The sequence below is a fragment of the Mus caroli genome, unplaced genomic scaffold (assembly GCF_978045245.1).
Source record: "Mus caroli unplaced genomic scaffold, Mus_caroli_1 scaffold_14, whole genome shotgun sequence".
Taxonomy (NCBI): Eukaryota; Metazoa; Chordata; class Mammalia; order Rodentia; family Muridae; genus Mus; species Mus caroli.
The window spans coordinates 75,720,043-75,740,786 of NW_028227269.1; the positions used below are offsets into that span (position 1 = coordinate 75,720,043).

General features: G+C 41.1%; 2 protein-coding genes across 8 annotated transcripts in view; one reads left to right on the plus strand and one right to left on the minus strand.

The window, feature by feature from the left end:
• Nucleotides 1-1,687: 1,687 nt before the first annotated feature.
• On the minus strand, nucleotides 1,688-7,656 carry LOC110306549 (H/ACA ribonucleoprotein complex subunit DKC1). Of its 5 annotated transcripts, none has more exons than XM_085830490.1 (3): nucleotides 7,500-7,656; nucleotides 6,108-6,180; nucleotides 1,688-3,973 (listed from the first exon to the last, which is right to left on the minus strand). In XM_085830490.1, the coding sequence occupies exon 3, from the start codon at nucleotides 3,769-3,771 to the stop codon at nucleotides 2,233-2,235; it is 1,539 nt and encodes a 512-aa protein (XP_085686616.1). In that variant the 5' UTR covers nucleotides 3,772-3,973; nucleotides 6,108-6,180; nucleotides 7,500-7,656; the 3' UTR covers nucleotides 1,688-2,232. The 5 variants fall into 5 exon arrangements, with proteins under 5 accessions (XP_085686616.1, XP_085686615.1, XP_085686617.1 ...); XM_085830489.1 differs by having other exon boundaries at nucleotides 6,108-6,248; nucleotides 7,500-7,602; XM_085830491.1 differs by lacking the exon at nucleotides 7,500-7,656 and adding an exon at nucleotides 6,569-7,172.
• Fut8 (fucosyltransferase 8) overlaps nucleotides 6,640-20,744 on the plus strand; it is a 240,380-nt gene continuing 226,275 nt past the window's right edge. Inside the window, exon 1 of one of the 3 annotated variants that reach the window (XM_029484493.2) lies at nucleotides 6,640-6,745. The gene's annotated coding sequence lies outside the window, so the exon portion shown is untranslated. Of the gene's footprint in view, nucleotides 6,746-8,125; nucleotides 8,143-20,744 lie in introns of those variants that run through there. The other 2 variants (XM_085830487.1, XM_029484494.2) reach the window with 2 other exon arrangements.

Below are 20,744 nucleotides of genomic sequence, written 5' to 3' on the forward strand. Positions count from 1 at the left end.
CCATAGAGGGACAAGCAAATGGCATTATTATTGTGCAGAATTAAGAGCTCAGAAGGAGTAGCCTTCTCAAGTGGTATGATCATCAGCTCAATTGTATCTTCCAGAGTTTTCCTGTCTCGCTGGTACCTTTAGTGTGTTCATTTCATGGCCAGTTCATCTGTCGTCACTGCTGTCTGCAGCACTTTGCTTTATAGGCTGACTTTATTCACACCTAGGGGAAAGAGAATCCTCTCCCCTAGGCATGGACGGAAAGTCTTCCTTTTGGTCTGATGGGGGCTGGTTTACTCCAAGAGTATAATGATATTAAGGTGATTAATTATAATACTTTGGGACTATTATGATTCTCTCAAAAATCAACACAGCATAATTTAGGTTCTAGGTCACAGTGTAGTAAAAAATACAGTCAAATCTCAGTGGCTTCAACATCAAAGATAGATCACTTGCTCAAATTACATGAAGGAGTTGGATGGGTTGCTTCATGGGGTTCTGGCTTGGGAACCTGAACTCAAATGCTTCACCATCTTTAGCAATATTAGTCTCACTGCATATCGTGGTGTATGCCTTCCAGCTACTTGGCAAGGTTAACAAGGATAATTTAGCAAAACTTTGTCTCATCATAGGGTTTACTGGAAGTACCTGAAATGAAATGAAACCAAACCAAACCCAAAACAATAACAACAAAAACAAAAAAACAGCTGGCCAGTGAGATGGCTCAGCAGGTAAAGGCACTTGTCACCCAGGCTGATGATCTGAGGGACCTACCTGATAAACGGAAAGAAAAAAGAACTGATCTTCCATCGACAGGAGTGCTGCTGTGACATGTGCAGACCTGGTATACACACACACACACACACACACACACACACACACACACACACACACAAATGTAATAACAATTTAAAAACCCACTAATACAGATTTTGCGGCTAAGTGATAGTAACTAGTGTAAGGACTTATACTGACAAATAGCTGTGCCTAGGAATGGCATCACTTCTATTGACCAATGGTAGAATGGCTATCCCTGTCTCATAGTTTGGCTCAACTACAAACGGGATATTGAGGGCTGGTGTGACCTTTTTAATGTCTGAAAGGAAAGGGTAAACTTTGCAATTCTCTCCTGTTCTGGGAATAGTAGACTCAGGTTGAGTTGTTCTTCTGAAGTGGTTATCTAAAAAGATAGCAAGTTAAAGCAAGAACAAACCCATGAAACTGTTATCATGGGGAATCTGTAGTGGATAGCGCATCAATCTATAATATGAAGTATATGCGGCTTCCACTTGATGAAGACAGGAATTTAGCTGTGGAGGCAAGTCATAAGAGGAGAAAGTCGGCCTAGTTTCATCAGCCTTCAAATCAATCACTTCATTTACTCTCCTGATGGGAATGGTTAGCGCTAGCTTTTTAATGAGGACTTGGCTCAAAAGTGACTTAAACCACTTACTAAATCTGACCATTTTTCATATTTCTTTTTTTTTTTCGAAATAGGACATAAACCCCAGACTTTTAATAAAAATATTCTCACTTTTGCTGCCAGTCCAAGATTATCATAGTAAATCTAACAGGAATACTTTAAAAAAAAAACTACAAATTACATTCTCCCAGCAATGAATAATTCCATTCTTTAAAAGAAAACAAATAGGAAGGTACAGGAATGCTTTGGCTTCCATAAGAAACACAAGTAGCCATATAGAGTTGGAGAAATCCTGTTGTACACAAAAATACAGAGTACTAGCCTAAACACCATAGACCCCACCAGGCAAGGTTAATACCTGAATAGAGCAATCCTCATAGAACACTGGAGATAAGAGTTCCCCGGTGAATACAGTTTTTTTTTTTTCATTTTTTTTCTCACAGATTATTTAGCAGATTTAATTTTTACAAACTTTTTTAAAAAGCAAAGTAGGAGAGGACTATCTATGGCATTGTTGAAAATGCTCATTAGTAAATAGCTGCAGATAGTTACTAGGCCATGCCATGTCTAAAGGTGTGGCTTCCTCAAGCAAGCAGAGGGGTTGGTGGCAAAGGCCTGATTTTCTCTCTCATATCCTTAAGACAGGACAGGATGGGATGAGATGGCCACACCAGCTAACCACTGAGGTCACAAGTGGCAGCTAAAAGTGTACCAGAACTTTCTACTCTGGGACCTCTGTTCTACTCCCTCAACAAAGTTTTTTCAATAAGGCTTTTATTTCTCTTCCCAGCTGGACATAACGCTTCCAGAAGTGGCTTAAACTATTCAGACATCTCTTTTACCACTTTTACTTTCTTCTTCTTCTTCTTTTTCTTTTTGGTGGTGTCACTGTCCCCCTCTCCAGTCTCGCCCCCACTTTCCAGCACAGTTTTGGGCTTTTTATCCTTCTTACTCTTCTTCTTTTCCTTCTGCAGGGGAGCTGTTGGAGGGGTCTCATCACTTTCACTCTCACTATCCCGCTTCCTTTTTATGTTTACTGCTTCAGCAGCTAACTGAGGGGCTTGTACTGCTTCGGTAACCAGTGTGTTCTTGCCAGAATCACTATAGTCAATGTAATCCTGTTTCCATGTGGCAGGGGTATTGTCTGTGGGTTTGCCATGCTTGTCCAGAAGGCCCTGCTTGATCATCATCTTCTTCTGACTTGCCTTTGGACCTAAACCCCACTTGCGAGGATAAGTGTCTCTTTCCATAATCACCCTCTTTATTTTGGCTACTATACCATGGTCACAAGTAGAAATCACTGCTGTAGTCATCAATGCAATTGCCATGCAGATAGCTTCCCCCTTAGTAGTAATGACCACAATCTCCTGGTTGACCTCAATGCCATCTTCATATCGAAGAAGACCAGGAAGCATGATCTTGGCCCCATAGCAGATTGCATTCACTGCACTATCTTTCATAACCAGACGTTTATGAGATGTCAACAGCTTTTCCAAAGGGTAAACAACACGCCGCAAGTAACTCTCATCCTTATGGTTATCATACAGCCACTGAGCATCGAGTACATCATGCATTGTCACCATGTGGTCCTTTTCACTCATGACTCCAGAACGCACCCTCCGAAGTTCCTGCATCTGACCGCCAACTCCCAGTAACAAGCCAAGGTGTACGCATAGTGTCCGAATGTAGGTGCCAGCTTCACAGCTTACCCAAAAGATTCCTAATCTTCTTTCAGGATCATATTCTATCATTTTGCTCTCGTAGATAGTCCTCACTCGAAGCTGCCTCTTTACTGCAGCAATAAGTGGGGGTCGCTGAAACAGGGCACCTGTCAGAGTTTCTAGGGCCCTAGAAAGCTGAGTACCCCCTTCAATAGCATTGTGCAGCCGGACAATTCCAACATACTCTTTGCCTGCACTTTGTTGTGATTTCACCAAACGAGTGGCTCGTTCAATGCACACAATTAAACAACCAGTCACTTTGGGATCTAGTGTGCCACTGTGGCCAGTCTTCTCTACCCGAAGTATTCGTCGGATCCAGGCTACCACCTCATGGGAAGAGGGGTTAGAGGGCTTGTCAAGATTAATGAAACCTGTCCTGATATAGTCCCCAATCTCCCTCTTCAGAGGATTTGAGCCACAAGGAATAGGTGTATAGTGTGTTGTCCTTACATTTAGCTTATCAAAATTCTTTAGTAACAAGGGCCACTGAGAAGTGTCTAATTGAGCCACTTTGGATTCTGGTTTGATAAGAAATTCTTCAGCATGTTGTATTTCGGCTACATCTTCTTCTTGTAATGGCTTCCGGTCTTTTTTCTTCTTATGCTTCTTTGGGAATGTAATTACTTCTGCATCCGCCATCTTGAACTCATATTTCTTTTTTTGTAGTCCCTGTTCATGTTATCAAGTTCATAGTTTTAGAACTAGCAATTAATAACTTATCTAGAATAATTTCTTTATTTTACAGATGAGAAAACAGGAGGTGGTCAATGAATAAAAATCATTATTCAAGGTCCTATCTTCTTGTCCACAGTAGCAACTGTATTATCCTTTTTCTGATTTCCTGAAAAATAGAATATCGTAGAGGTGAAAAGGCATATAACTACTGTAAAACAAAGAAAAGTAAAAGTTATCAAGAATGTTTCTAGAACTACATTAGTTGGTATACATTGGTAGAGATGCAATAGTTTTAAGTTACTTCTTAAGCAGATGTTGCAGAGTCTCCTGATTCCCCCACTATAGTCATAGGAGATACCTCAAAGGTTTGATTGGAGAATTAAATGGTGGAAGAAAAGAGTTTAGCATGGGGCCTTGTTCTCAGCAATGTTACACCTTCAGTATTATTTTTATTATAGGCATAGTAAAATGGTAGTAAATTTCAAACTAGTTTCTACATGAATGTTCACCACTTAGGAAATATGATAGCATTCAAGTTCGTTAACTTTGATCTAGCTAATCTCTCAATAAAGTAGCCACTCATGTACCTCACTTTCATTTGGATATTTCCCATTATCTAGGAGTTGACCCCTTCACATCTCACATCCACATTTCTAACTGATGACTAAGAATTGACCCCGGCTGAACCACAGAAGAAACTAATGAGTTGCTAGGGCCCTCTAGTTCTTAGTGTAACAGGTGATGGAGAATGTTGTGAAGGTTTTTTTTTTTTTTCTTTAAATTTAAACTTTAATTTTTTTTTTCTTGTGCTGAACCTGTCTGTGATTTTGAGGCTAAGTAAAGATAGGCTCATGACTTCATTTCAGAGGGGAGCAGTGGGGGATGAGGTGACATCCCATCTTGTGTTAATGCAAATCAGAAGCCAGGGACTAGAGACCCAAGTGAGCAGCTGGAGCGAGAAGAGAGAGTGTGAGGAGTTTCAGCCGCAGAGTGGGAGGGTGCAGACTGTAGAGAAAAACGCCCTCACAAGGTGTGCTCTCTGTGAGTGATGTGTACAACCGGTTAACACTTAACTGGCCTGTGGAAGATTTGAGTTACAGAGTCCCTTTGGAGAGAATAGAAGACATGTAGTGATATATATATTTTTCCTTTGTAGTGTTGGAGGTTGAATCTAGGACTTGTAGTATGGTAGACAAATACTCCCAAAACTGAGCCTTCCTTCCCACTTTTATTTTTGAATCAATTAGTCACTATTATTATTTGAGACAGGGTCTTTCTAGCTCACTAGATACTCCAGGCTAGACTATAACTTAAAACAATCCTTTGGCTTCAGCTTTCCCTCCTCAGTGCTAGAATCAGGTATGCGTCGCAACAATTGATTTAAGACTGTAGTTTTCAAAGAGCCCAGTTAGTATTCCTTCCTGTTTGAATTTTTCAGAAATTCATTACTGGTCTAGAACTGAATGTGAAAAGATTTGTTCCCACATATCAGTTGCTTAGCTGATACTTCTAATTCTGGGATGGTAACTACATCCTGAGCATGGCCTGAAGGAGCTTTGAGAACAGTGTACTGTGACACTGAGCAGAGACCAGAATTGCTGAAGAACTACTTTCTCACTGTATTTCAGAGTCCTCAGTTGGCCCTTTCTTATATACTATGCTGTTCTATAAAGATGTACTAAGTTCTTCACAAATATTTCTAGTGGGTTTTTCTTAAATAGAAAGTAGGTGGGATACTTTGATTTCTATAGTTTTAATATTTCTTAGGGGATAATTAAAGCCAGATTAAAGGAGCAGAGAGTTTGAGGCACACATAAAACTTTGAATGTAGAGATCTTCAAGTACTGCAAATGGTAGAGTGTGTTAATTAACTAGAAATGGTTCCTCTTTTTCCCTAGAAAACATTCAAGTCACACATACTAGTTAAAGTACTTTTTAGATGCTGTGTTGAAGCCTCAAAGTAAACATTCTACCTCTGACTCCTAAAAATGTTCTAGGTTGTGGGTGTAGCCCAGTAGAAAAAACATCCTTAGCATGCACATACTCACACAAAAGGAAACATAGTTCAGGTTTTTGACTGTTGAAATTTTAGCCCTTGATCCATCTAAGTATAGTATAAGCCTAAATTTTGCTTATTTGCAACAGAGAACTGAGAGTCTCATGGAAGTTATCTACACATTTAATAAATGACTACAGATTTGTTGAATGATGACACCCAAGCTTTTTGGCTAGATCATAATTCTGAATTCACCAGAGTTTTGTGTGACCTTCAATAAGCCACTGTGTTTTCTCTAAGATACCTCAGAGTGCTTTATTTCGAAGAGACTTTAACCCAGTCACAGGTCCGGAAAATCTTCTCAGGGTGCGAAGCTCCTGGAGGCACAGACATTTTCCTTTTTAAAAAGCACTATCCTTTTCATTTTAGAAACACAGTTCCTGATCTAGAATAAACATTGGGAATTTATGAGAGTTATTAGGTAGATTGCATTCTTGGCAGGCTACGACCTCTTTAATGTCTTTTCTGTGTCTTTTGATTACTAGCTTATAAAAGGGTGGCCCTGTTTACTCAGAGATACGTTTCCAAAGTATTTACTAGTATTTATCTGTGCTGAGAGGAATAATTGTCTTGAGGGCAGCTTTTCTACTCAGTCACCCCGCTGAGTCCTCAGGCTTGGGATCTGGTCCCCAGGCTACAGGGAAGAGTTCGGCAAGGGAAGCTCATCTTCCGGCCCTCTGATTGGCCAGTTCGCACTCCACTCACTGGTCTTCCCGCTCTGATTGGCCCCGGCGGCACCCCTTCGGCCCGCGACTACTTTGTGTGTCACGGCGGAGCGGCTGGGTCCTCCCGCCCAGCTCGCCCTCCGGGACGGTCTGTCGGAGGTAGCCCTTCGGCTCTCGGCTCAGCATCGCGGGCGTCAGGATCCCCGAGTGCGAGCGGGTAGGAAGCATCCTAGGGAAAAGCCTCTCCTCTCCTGTACTCAATAAACTTCCGCCTCCGAAGGGCTGAGGCAGCAGCGGCTGAGAACAGCCCGGCTTCGAACTCGGGCTCTGCGGGGTTTTCTCTTCAGATGGAGACAGAGCCCGCAGGGTAGCCGGACCGCCCGGAGCCGCGGTGGCACTGTGTGCTCGTGCCTCAGCGGATGAGCAGCAGAGAGTACCCCGAAACTAGTACAGAGCCCTATTGAGCCTCAGCGGGGTGCGCCTCTGGGCGATGGGCCCGGCCGGCCAGGGCGTGGGGAGCGCTGTTCCCCTCAGCCTCCGACCCTCAGGCGGCCTTCGCCTGTAGAGACCAAAGCCCGAGCCCGCGCGCGGCCGCTGTCCGGCTGGAACTCGGGTCCCGCCGTGGCCCCGTGGATGCTGCAGCTCCGCTGTCCACCGGCACAGAGAGGAAGGGGACGGGGCGGAGCCTGTGCACATGCCAGGGTCGCTGGAGGAGGCCGCGGCCGGCGCATGCGCGCCCTCCCCCAGCAGGCTGGGACGCCGAGGGGCGCGCGCCCCTCTCCGCGCGCGCCCGCTCGCTCGCTCCCTCGCTCGCGCCGGCCGGCGGCTTCCCCGCCTGCGCTCCGGGTCGGAGCCACTCGGGCGCGTGCGCGCGTGGTCTCGGGCCGACCCGAGTGGCCGGGTTCTCTGGGCTCCAGGCCCCCGCCGCCCCCTCCCCGGCTCCCAGCCAACCCGTCCCTCCCTTTCCTCACGGAATGGGGCCGGCGCTGCTCGGGGTCGCGCGTCCTGGACCCGGCTCGCGCTCGGTCTCGCGCTGTCAGCCGCTGCCTGGCTCGCGCCGCCTTGCGCTTTCCCTCAGTCAGTGGCGCCGAAGGCTCCGTTAAGCGGCGGCCGCGGTTCCTGTTTCCGTTTCTTCCTCTCCCTTCAGTCGGGAGTAGCATCCTCCACCCCAGCACCCCTCCCACTCTCCCGCCGCGGCCAGCTGCAGCTGGAGGCAGCGGCGGCGGCGACGGGGGACGGCGCCGACCGCCTCGCTCCCGCCTCGGGTAAGGGGGCGTTAGGGAGCCGGGCCCCGCGCGCCGCGGACTCCCAGGACGGGGCGGGCGCGGGCTCTGTGGAGCCTGGGCTGCGGGCGCTCCTTCGTCCTCCCAACGATCCCGGGCCTGTTGCTGCAACTGCTGCAGCCGCTGCTCAGCCAGCGGCCCCAGGAAAAGTGGGGAGGGAGCCTCCGGGACGCCCCGGCGTTGCCTTGGCCCCTTGGGTGAGGGGCGCCGCGGCGTCGGGCATCCCAGGACCTATGGGATGGGGGCGGGGTGGGAGGTGTCCCTCAGCGAATCTCTGCATCTACCGCTCCTTGCCCCCGCAGCCGGGTCCCCACGGTCAGACCGTGGGAAGGTGGGTTCCTTTGCTTTGCTTTGCTGTGTGGGCTTCTGGGGCTGGAAATCGGAGTGAACCCGCACAAAGATGCGTTCTGGCGAGTGGCTGAGGCAGGGTAGTTAATGGCCTGGGTGCCTCGGTATCCCCTCCCTTTGATCTGCGAATGACAAGCTGGAGGCTGTGGAGTGTCTCAACTTATTTGGGAAGGTTAAATGAGTCATATCAGCTCAGCGGAGGTCTGTCCTGCTGGAGTTGGGGTGGTTTGTCAGTAGCAGCACCTGTTCTCTGGATGTAGGCTTTGCAATCCTCAGGGACGTATTTCTTAAGTTAAATGGCACTGTCATGGTTAGGGTTTAGCACCCTGGTGAGCTTTTAGCGCTTTGCCTTAAATGTGGAGGCCTTGGAGAAAAGCAAAGAAAGTAGTGTTTTTCCTTGTGTCTAATTCTGCACGTTACTTTAAAGAAAACGCAAGGAGGTGAGCCCAGGAAAACCATATCCTCCCGTACCTCCCGTAGATCACTCCGAACTTAAAGGTTTCAGGGAACAAATGCAATGGAAGGTTTTTTTTTTTTTTTTTTTATCAATTTAAGAGTTAAATTTATCACAAGTCACTGGCTTAACTTTGCCTTTGCTCCGTAGAAACTCTTAAGTAGGTTTTATTTTAGTTGTCTTGTTCTTCTTGGGGTTAAGTGCTTATTTATTTTCTTGGTTAAAGTTCTGTGTAATATGCATACTTCTTTTAAAGGGTATATCATATATAAAGTATTTTAGGGGAGAAATTATATACTGAAGCAAAGAAGTAAGATGCTTCTTTTCTTTAAGGCAACATAGGAGTCTCTGACAATAGTACACTCCTGTACATTGGCTGTCCTTCTGATAAGAAGTCTTAATTATAAATACGAGAGTATTTTAAAACACATATATATAGCATTTGAAATTGCAGGCCGAGTGAAAATGTAGGGAACAAGAGACGACTAGGCTGTAAGCATATGAGGGTGGCTTGGAGGTTTGGGTTTTCAGTTTGCTGTTATAAATCGAGAATTCTGTTTGAGTTGAAGAGCTGAACAGCTGGAATGAAACTTGCATAGATTGCAGGAACGTGCAGAAATGTCTTTGATCAGATAGTGAGTTAATATGAAGGGTGTCTTGTGATCTACTAGGAGAGTGATTCAAAATAACTTAAATATGACACACTACAGATTGTATTTTAAGGATTTTTTAAAATCTAAAAGTCATTTGAGGTTGTTTTCTCTGTAAGTCAGCTGTATTTGATATATATAGAACTGAGACCAAGACAGTTATTCTGATTCTATAATGTGGTCTTTAAAAAAATAACATCTAAATAATTTTTTTTCAAAGGAGTAACAGCGACCTCAAAAGTGATGAATTTTGAAATTTTCTAGTGTGTCACAAAATGTGTGTGTGTGTGTGTTTTTTTTTTTTTTTTTTTTTTTTTTTTTTAATGCAGTTATTTTAGGTTGGTCTGGAGGGGGAGCTAGTGCCAAAGCAAAGTGTAGCTTAATAGCTGTTTGAACTTTTTGAGATTTTTATGACCAGTATACATTTTTAATTAAAACACTAGGGGTATTGATGTGGACATAGTAACTGTACATAGTTATTTGTGGGGTGTGTATATTGGATATTAGAAATTAGTTTTAGAAATCGATCATGAATAATGAAAGCAGGTGTTTAAGTGTTTTGAGTTTCTTATCTACAATTCTGAAAATGTGTACTACAACTTGAATGTGCTGTAGCATCTCCTCACTCCTCTCGGGCAGTGCATTGATAGTGGACTATGCTCCTGACCCTCTGCTCGTATTGAGTATTCTTGCTTTATAAAATCTGCACTCCCAAAAAGGTAAAACAAAAAGCCAAAAGATAAAAAGCTTCAAGCAGAGTCCTGGAGAGGTAGATATATTCACTGTGTAGTGAATTCTCTCTGTTAAAAACCAGATAATTTTAGTAAAGAAATGTCCCTGTAGGTAGTTGGACAGCAGAGTCTCAAGGTCATTTTGCAGTCTATTATATGTTGAATTTGTTTGAATATAGAATAGTTATTTTTATGATGTGTGACATTTTGTTTAATTTCTAAAGTATATGGGTTTGATTTGTGTCTGATCACTCACATACTCTTTAAATCTACAAAAATTGATAATGATGTGTATTTAAAAATTATTAAAATATTTATTTTTTTGAGGGTAGTGATGAGCCTTTTGCTATTCACATTCTTAAGTAAATAGAACCTTACCAGTGCTAATTAAAAAAATAGATCCCTTTCCATTCAGTGGTTGTTATTGGTTTACTTTATAAATTGCATTTAGTAAAAGTATATTGGTTTAACTAAATGATAGATGTGCCCATTTTATAGCATACTTATAAACCTGGAACTATTTTGTTTTGTAAACACAAGATTTTTAAAAAGTCAGTATGTTTTTTCCTTAAAAGGAAACTAAGATTGTAAACATTTGAAACCAAAGCCCTGTTCTCTGTGTTACTGCTGATCTTGTGCTTTTCAGATGAGTAGGATGGGAGTAAAGATCAGTACAGATTCCCTGTGGTCCTCTTACTCTTTGACTTACATTTCTCTACCACAGAGTAGAATGGGTTACTGTTTGAATTGTTTTTAACTTGTAGCTCATTATAGTGACAGTCAAAAGTGTTTAAAGGTAAACACATATTTTTTTACAACTGATTTTTAAAGAGCCTTAAAAAAATCCCCAACATACTATAGAATTAATATAATACTGTACATTTTAAAAAATAGAATATGGGCCAATAGGGCCCTGCTCTGGAATTAGGCCACGCGTGTCAGTTTAAGAGTTATTCATGTATACTACAGAGTGCATAGTAATAAAAGGCTAATTTCATTAAGTTGCTTGTCAGTGTTCTTTTGTGAGGCAGGGTCTCACTCTGTAGCCCTGGTTGGCTGGAAGCTACTAGGTGTAGCTCAGGCTGGCCTTGAACTCATCCTTCCATGTTCTGGAATTAGAGACATGGAACATTACACTTTTTTTTTCCTCCAAGAAGACTTTATTTGTCAAAACCTAATAGTCATGCATTACTACTTAAGACAATCATTCATTTAATGCAATTGATAATACATTTAGATTATTGATAAAGATGGAAAATATGGTTAATAGCTTCTCTACCAAATCCACTGTCTTTTGTGTGTCTTACTGTGTTGCTCAGCTGGCCTTGATTTTGCTGTGATCCTTAGCATCAGACTTTTGAGTGCTGGGATTACAGTCATGCTCTATCTTTATGGTGTTTTTTTTCCTCTTAGGTTCATAGATTTTTTTTTCCAGGCAAAACTTTAGTTGGTGTGTTGAATAGATTTGTTCTAACTTTTTTTTTTTTTGCTTGTTTTTGAGGCAAAGACAAAAGATTAGAATACCAGTTTTGTAGAGTTTAACATTGTTAGGTGAAAATAACTGGACTTGATTTAAAAAGGGTTATGCAATATGAACTAACTGGTACCTCCAGAGCTCGTGTTTCTAGCTGCATATGTAGCAGAAGATGGCCTAATCGGCCATCATCGGAAGGAGAGGCCTTTGGTCTTGCGAAGATTATATGCCCCAGTACAGGGGAATGCCAGGGCCAGGAAGCAGGAGTTGGGTGGGTTGGGGAGCAGGGTTGGGGGGAGGGTATAGGGGACTTTCAGGATAGCATTTGAAATGCAAATGAAGAAAATATCTAATAATAATAATAACAAAAAAGAACATCAAAAAAAAAAGGAAAGAAAAGGGTTATGGGATGGTGAGTATGTATCTTAGTGGTAGCTGTGCTTAAAGTCAAACACAAAGAGAAGGTCGTATGGCATTAGGGAGGTTGCCAGTTGCATTATTGCTTTACTTTAAAGCATGTCTCTTAATTTCCTGGAACGCATTCTCTTGCCTCTTATGCTATTTCTGTCTGTGTGTAGAGCTCCTGATTACAAGGAGCTGCCTTTTTAAGAAAATGAATTATTTATCTTTGCATACCTCTTTGCAATAACATACTGTAAAAAGCAATACAGAATATGGAGATTCACTGAAGAGAACTCAGTCTAAAATGAACAACAGTGTTCTTTACTCATGGGAGTTCACAAGGGGAAAGTGTCAAATAACTGGAGCCTTCATCAGATAGGATCAGACTGGTTCAGTCTGTCTGGCCGTGTAAGTAGCAAGTGGTCATAGTTTTGATGTCTTCTTGAATATTTCATTCACTCACAAATCATGTGTCAAAAGATTGTAATTTTGAGAAAACTTACTCAAAATCAGCTAACACGTAGAAAATATTTTGCTTTCTTTTTTAACATAAGTTTTGATTTTTCCTATTCCTTCAGAAAGCTTAACAAAATTCTAGGGCTTAAGGTGGCTATTGAAATTCTTGAGGTGGAAAAGTCCCTTCCTTGTCCTTGGTGAATTGATTCTCAGAAGCTTCAGGAGTCAATAACCCCGACTGCCTCCCCGTACAGAGTTATAGCTATCTTGCCCTCCGGTATCCAAGTATTAGCACAGATTGACCCTGCATGTAGATTGTCAGGTGTGGGCATATAAAGGGATACATGCTACTTTTAATTTGTAAGTATTCTAGGAATAGTCATGTTCTCAATGCTAAGTATGTCTACTAAAAATGGCCAGATGATATACAGTCAAGAGTAGTTCCTCTTAATTCAAAAGATGCTATTAGTGCTTAACTATAATGACATAAAGATATAATGGAAATGGAATCAGCAAAAATGTCCATTTTGTAACAGAGTTAGCAGACCAGGTGTCAGGTAAGACTAATTCCTGTGACATCTGTCACTGCAGAGGACTAGAGCCATGCAGATAAATGATAAGTAATGGTCTTATCAAGAATCATGTGCAGATTTACTCAGTATATGATTATACAATTTCTGTTATTGTCTGCTTCCATTGTAAACGAAAGACTAGAAAACAAGCTACCTATTTTGGGATCTGGAAAGGGAGATGGACTTATAGAAAAAGTATAGAAAAAAACTTGCTTGGTTATTTAGGGTCTTGGTCTGTAGTCTCGCTACACAGAAAATAAACTTGTGATCCTCTTACCTTTGCCTCCTGCCTCCCCGGTGCTTTGCTTGGTGCTTGTACTATTGGGATGCATGACTGCACTCAGCTATTTATTTTAAAAAGTTAAAAAAAGGAAAAATTTCTTCAAGTTTTATTGAGATATAATTGACAAAAGTATATTTAAAGTACATACACACACACACACACCACACACACACACAGACACACACATACACACTTATGAAAAGACTAGTACAGTAAACTTGACAAGTCATGTCAGATAACGACCTGTTTATATTGTTTATATATATATATATACATATATATGTTCTTACATATCATAATGTTCTTACAATATAAACAATATATATATATATATATTGTTTATATTGTAAGAACATTTATGATTTCTCTCAGCAGATCTCAGGTGTGCATGACAGTGATACTAACTATATTCACAAAGTGTGCATTAAATCTCTAGACTGTATTTGTCCTGCATAAAACATAAAACAGTGGGGACTTTGCACTCTTCAGTCAGCATCTCTCCATTTCTCCTTGGCTCTGAGTCCTGCCTGGGTAATCACTGTCTGCTTTCTGCTTCTGTGAGTTTTCCTTTTTAAAATCTCCACATACAAATGAGATCACCATGCAGTGTTTGCTTCTCAGTACTCTGCTTGGTTCACTTTGTACTCTGTTCTCCGTGTTCATCCGAACAACATTGCAGAGGAGGCAGAAGTTTAGAAGTTTAGTTATACTTTCAGTGGGCCTGAGAATGAAATGAACATGAACTGGATGCGTAGAAGAAACGCATATACATTTATCCAATGCAAGTCTTGTTTACTGACTTTCCTTGTAAGGAGAGGAAGACATCATGACAGAGTGGAACACTTAAGTGGTCAGTTTGTAGGGTTTGAAAAAGGAGTTGAGCCGGGCGTGGTGGCACATGCCTTTAATATCCCAGCACTCGGGAGGCAGAGGCAGGCGGATTTCTGAGTTCGAGGCCTGCCTGGTCTACAGAGTGAGTTCCAGGACAGCCAGGACTACACAGAGAAACCCTGCCTCGAAAAACCAAAAAAAAAAAAAAAAGGAGTTGAGTTGTATGGGGCGGATTAGTAAGTAAGATATTTTTTTAACCAACTTTGTTTACAGTTCTCTTTCTTGCTTTCAACTTTCCAACTCTGATAAGTATGTTGGGTTGCTTTTTTAGTACAGGGAAGGCATTTTTCACTTGGGAGTTTCATCTCCTACTTTTAAGATTTTTTTTTTTTTTTTTTGTAGTTGTACCTACTGTGTTTAAAGTGCCTTTTAACTCAAAATTGTTAGTATACTACTAATGGGGTTTCCTTTTTAAAGCTTTTTTTAAATTTATTTTTATTTATTTATGTGTGTGTGTAAGAGTGTCTATAGAAGCCAGAAGAAGGCATTGGATTCCCTGGAGCTAGAGTTACAGGCTGTGAGCTGTTCAGTGTGGGTGTTGGAGATAAAACTCTGGTCCTCTGAAAGAGCAGTAAGTGCTTTTAATTGCCGAAGCACCTTTCTGCACCCATGATTTGTAACTTTTAAAGTCTGACTAAAGTTCTGTTGTATACATGTATGCATGCTCATACATTTGGCCTCCACATGCCTGAGTTTAACATAGAGAACTGGGTTATAGCTCAGGTTGTCTACTTTTGTCTGGCATTTATGAGAGTTTTGTTCAATATCTTAATATTGCACAAACAAAACAATAACATCCCTTTCCAACAAACTGAGAGTTAAAAATGTTTGAAAATAGTTGGAACATGTAGACTTTTTCACTAAACAATTTGTTAACTATTTACAACAGATTGTATTTAGTATTGTAAGTAATCCAGAGATAATTTAAAGCATATAGTAGCAAAGTATAAAGTAGGGTTCTGTGCATCCTATTACAAGTTATACACAAATACTGTGTCCTTTTATATGAGTCCTTTGGGCATCTGGTTTTAGTTATTAGTGGTAGGGGCTATCTTAGAACTAATCACCCACAGATATGGGCCTCATTTTATTTTTTCTCTCTCTTCTTCCTGTCTCTTCCTCTCTCCCTCTTTCTCCCTCCCTTCCTTCCTATCTTTTTTTTTTTTTTTTTTTTTTTTTTTTTTGACTGTCTCACTGGGTAATCTTCGCTGGCCTGGAGCTCTCAAGTTCCCAGAGATCAGCGCCTGCCTCTGCCTCTGCCTCCTGAGTGCTGGGACTAAAGGGGTTGGTCCCCATCCCTACTCTGTGCAGGTGACTCACTTATCTGTTGGTGAGTCGATTACCAATCGATAATCACCTAGATTGGTTCTGTATTTTGGTTGTCAGAGAGAATGAGTAAGAGGTACAGAGATCTCTCTGACATACTGATTTTATTCCCTGTGTGTGTGCACCCAGAATTGGGTCACTGGAGCATATGTTGATTCTATGTTTAAGTTTTGGAGGAACCTTGATCCAGGTTTTTATAATGACTGTACCAATTCACATGGCCACCAGCAGTGTAAGAGGGTTTTCTTTTCTTCATATTCTTGTCCAGTCTTGCTATCTTGTCTGTATGTAAGAGTTGTTACTCTTATTTATATGGAATTTGCTTATTAAATATAAAAATAACATAGGTTAACATACAGGAAGTCACTCTTTTTCTTTTCTTTTCTTTTTTTATTTTGGTTTTTCGAGACAGGACTTCTCTGTAGCCGTGGCTGTCCTGGAACTCACTTTGTAGACCAGGCTGGCCTCGAACTCAGAAATCCGCCTGTCTCCTCCTCCCAAGTGCTGGGATTAAAGGCGTGCGCCACCATGCCCAGTTCAGGGAGTCACTCTTAAAAATTACTTTTTTTTATGTTTTTGAACAGCGTCTGGCTATAAAGTCCAGACAGGCCATGAATTCTTGATACTTTTGCCTTAGCCTCCTACTTCATTTATTAAGGATAAGAGACACCACACCTGGCTTAGTAGTCACTCTGAACAGGTGTGAAATTGTGGGTTTGATTTGCATTTCTTCATTGTGTTCTTTAAAAAATGCTTATTTAGGTTCTTCTGCCTCCTTTTTAAAATTAGGTTATCTGAATTCCTGATATTGAGTTGACTTTTGTATCTACTGTGTTCTTTCTCAGTAATTTTATTGTTTATGCACTTTTTTTTAAAGAAAAAACATCAAATATTTGAAGCTAAGTAAGATTACATAAGTCTAGGAAGCTGGGCATGTGTATACCTGTCAGTACTGGAGAGGCTGAGACAGGAGGGCCCGTGAGACCCTGCCTCAAAAATAAATAAATAGCTGAACGAATGAATGAATGTACAAACTCAGAAAATGCAGATTTAAAGCCGTTTTGAAAATCTGCTTCACTGTTGCTGTCCCTCATTCTCTTTCCTCCTTTCTTTTTCCCTTCCCAACCCCCTTTTTTGTTGCTCCTTTTCTCTCTACTTTGTAGTCTAGGCTGGCTTTGAACTTGCAGTCTTCCTATCCCACTTAGACTTCCTGACCCTCTTGAGTGCTGGGCCCCTTTTAGTATTTTGAGCTTCAGAGGAAATCAGATCCTGATGTTGTTTCCATGTCTAAATGTGTGAGCCTTTACTCTTGGGCCTCTGTTTTTCTGTCAATGAAATGAACCATTTTACTTTTTTATGTTATTGTCTGGTTTTCAAAGCTAGGTAGATAACCTCTGACCTTTCCCTTGACTGTATCTTAGTTCTGTAACTACTATCCTATCCTGAGTAATATTTAAAAAAATGAGGCCATGCCTGCTAAGTAAGTTTGTATCCCCTAAAATCACATGCTCCCATGTTGAAACCTGCCCCCCACATTCATGGTAATAGGAGGTGTGGAGACTTTGCAAAGTAATAGGTGATAAGGTCAGAGCTCTCTAGAATGGGATTTCTGCCAAGGGAATCTATTCCTTCTTCCCATTAAAGACTTTGATGGGCTGGCAGGATGGCTCAGTGGGTAAAGTGCTTGCTTTGTAAGCCTGAGTTTAAATTGGTGTAGGGAGTAGACTAACTCCTGAAAGTGATCCTCTGACTTCCACACGTGTGCCTTGGCACACCCATTACATACCCACCACTTACACACATTGCCTATCATACACACAGTCGTCGTCGTCGTTGTCATCCTCATCATCATCACCATAATCATCCATCTATGTAACAGAGCAGGCCCTCATCAGACATCAGATCTGAGCCTTGATACTGGATTTTTTTATTTTCCTGAATTGATATCAGTGCATTTCTATTCTTCATGAATTACTCAGCATCAAATATTTTGTTATAGCATCCTGAACAAACTAAGACATGTTGTAAAAGAGGATTCAGCAGTGAATAAATTTGAGGCTGCTTGGGATAACCATGATGGGTATTACTTTAGTTCATGTGTATAACTCTGAGAACAGTTAACAACTCCCCCCAACCCCCACTTCTTTTTCTCTCTTTCCCCTTTCCCTCTCCCCTTTTGAGATAGGGATTTTGGCCCAGTTTGGCCTTATACGTACTCCTCCTGTCCTTGCTCCTGAGTGCTAGGATTGCTGGTGTTCACCACCATGCTTGAGAATATGGATGTTCTGGATGTGAAGACGAGAAAAATGCTGCTTTAATTTTTCCTTTGGGGATAAAAGGCAGGATAGAGGAATTTTAGCTTTCCTTTGTGCCAACCTGGGCTCAAGTAGTCAGGTGGGATTGAGCTGTTTAAACAAACAAACAAACAAACAAACAAATAAACAAACAAACATAGCTATTGCTGGGGAAATAGCAACAGCAATAGACCTAGAGGCAGAGCTGATAGGTAACAATCTGGATCAAAACTGTTTATATAGGTGATTGAAAAGTAGGAGTGTATATGCATGTTTATATATGTGTGCAAGTGTGTCTTTTTTTTCTTCTTTTTTTAATTAGGTATTTTCCTCATTTACATTTCCAATGCTATCCCAAAAGTCCCCCATACCCTCCCCCCACCCCCCACCCACCCATTCCCACTTTTTGGCCCTGGTGTTCCCCTGTTCTGGGGCATATAAAGTTTGCAAGTCCAATGGGCCTCTCTTTACAGTGATGGCCGACTAGGCCATCTTTTGATACATATGCAGCTAGAGTCAAGAGCTCTGGGGTACTGGTTAGTTCATAATGTTGTTCCACCTATAGGGTTGCAGATCCCTTTAGCTCCTTGGGTATTTTCTCTAGCTCCTCCATTGGGGGCTCTGTGATCCATCCAATAGCTGACTGTGAGCATCCACTTATGTGTTTGCTAGGCCCCGGCATAGTCTCACAAGAGACAGCTATATCAGCACAATCTTGCTAGTGTATGCAATGGTGTCAGCGTTTGGAGGCTGATTATGGGATGGATCCCTGGGTATGGCAGTCTTTAGATGGTCCATCCTTTGTCTCAGCTCCAAACTTTGTCTCTGTAACTCCTTCCATGGGTGTTTTGTTCCCAATTCTAAGAAGGGGCAAAGTGTCCACACATTGGTCTTCGTTCTTCTTGAGTTTCATGTGTTTTGCAAATTGTAAATTATATCTTGGGTATTCTAAGTTTCTGGGCTAATATCCACTTATCAGTGAGTACATATCATTTGAGTTCTTTTGTGATTGGGTTACCTCACTCAGGATAATGCCCTCCAGGTCCAACCATTTGCCTAGGAATTTCATAAATTCATTCTTTTTAATAGCTGAGTAGTACTCCATTGTGTAAATGTACCACATGCAAGTGTGTTTTAATAGGAGTGAACAACAGACTCAAGTAGGCTGGTGTCAGGTATGTGCCAAAGAGCTAATGTACATTTTGTGTGCAATATGAATAAGAGAGGACATTGAATAACAACTAGTGAAATTTAAACACCAGAGGTGCGATAATTATTTTCAGATATTTAGTAATTTGACTCAGAAACCCTTAGTACTTTTTGTATTAGCTACAATAGTTGAAAATATGGCTATAAAATTATTGAAATTTATTTTACCCAACATTGTAGAATACATGAGTGGTAGCTCACAGAGCACACCTCTGTGGAGGAGGGGGTTATAGTTATATTTTAATGACAGTGTTATTATAGTATCATAGGAAGAATTGTTTCATGTTTTATAGTCATACTTTTTACTCAGAAGTGCTATTTCTAAGTTAGGTAAACCACTTTATGATAACCAGAAATATCCCCAAATCAAAACAATATTTAATGTGTGAAGATTTGTCAATTCTGACAGAATTATAAAAAACCATGTTAAGATTCTTAAGCAGTTGAAAAAATTGGATCCTGATGCTTTTAATAGTGACAGCATTCTAGGAATAAGTGCTGTGCTTCCTAAAGGGATGTTCTTTTTGGTATATGGCATGCCAGATTTGTTTTAAAATGACCTACTGAAGTGAATAAATATAAAGTGTTTTAAGTACTCACTGTGTAATCAGAAAAACTTCAGTGAAAAGTGGAGACCCCCATTTCTATAATTTTTAGGCCTTCAAAATAACAAAGACCCCCTGAGTATAGTCATAATTCTAGGACTGTAATCCTAGCAGATGGGAGACTGAGTTAGGATGATTGAGTTCCAGGCCCTCTTTAGCTACATATCGAGAGCCAAGGGCTAGGAATACTACAGAAGCCATAGAACATTTGTGTAGCATACAAAGGTCATAACTGAGTTTAACCCCAGCACAGAAGAGAAAGACCTATCATATTTTCCCAAGCAAGTTTTGTTTTCAATAGTAATAAATGTATAACTATTATGTTACAGCCATTTCTAAGTTTACAATTCCTGTTCTTGATATATTTCTCCCAAATACTTGTTAAAATAGATGTTGTGAATTAAAAATTTTGTTTTGTTTTTGAGACAGTGTCTCACTATGTAACCAATGCAACCCCTGAAACCTTAATCTTCTTGCCTCAGCTTCCCAGCTGCTGGGATTAAAGGCATGCCTCACCATACCCAGATCTGTCAAGTTCCTCCTTTCTTTATCCTGCCCCTCCCTAGCTTTTTGTTTTTGTATGCTTATTTTGACAGGGTCTTACTACTATGTAGCCTAGGCTGACCTGGGATTCTCTATGTAGACCAAACTAGTTTTGGACTCAAAGATCTCTCAGTTTCTGCCTCCTAAGTGCTGGGAATAAAGGCATGAACCATCACGTCAGCATCTTCCTTCTTATCACAGGCTGGCCTCAGACTTATTGTGTAGGAGAGGATAAAAAGATTGCCTGGAACTTCTGAGTTCTGAGTGTTGAGATTACTGTTGTATGGCAAGAGTACTTGTATGCCAAGCTCATTTTATGATACCAAACCTAGTTTTTGTGGTGCTGGCATGGAACCCAGGGCTTTGTGTGTGTTAGGCAAGCACTCTAATAACGGAGCTATAATCCCTGTTAAGCATTTCATGAGAAATCAAATAGGACTTTTATATGTATGCAAAATAACAAAGCAAAACTAGAATCACATTAAAGCAGTAGTTTTGTAACAGCAAAAATTAGCTGGGACAATATACAATAGAAAAGAAACAATATTGTTACTGTAGATCAGATATAGAAAACTGATTTTTAAAGAATAACAATCAGATTAAATACACCAGGGAAATTGTGAACATGAGATGAAAAGTAAGATGAAAATTAGAGAATATGCTTTTAGTTAGGACAAGTGGTACTACACACCTGT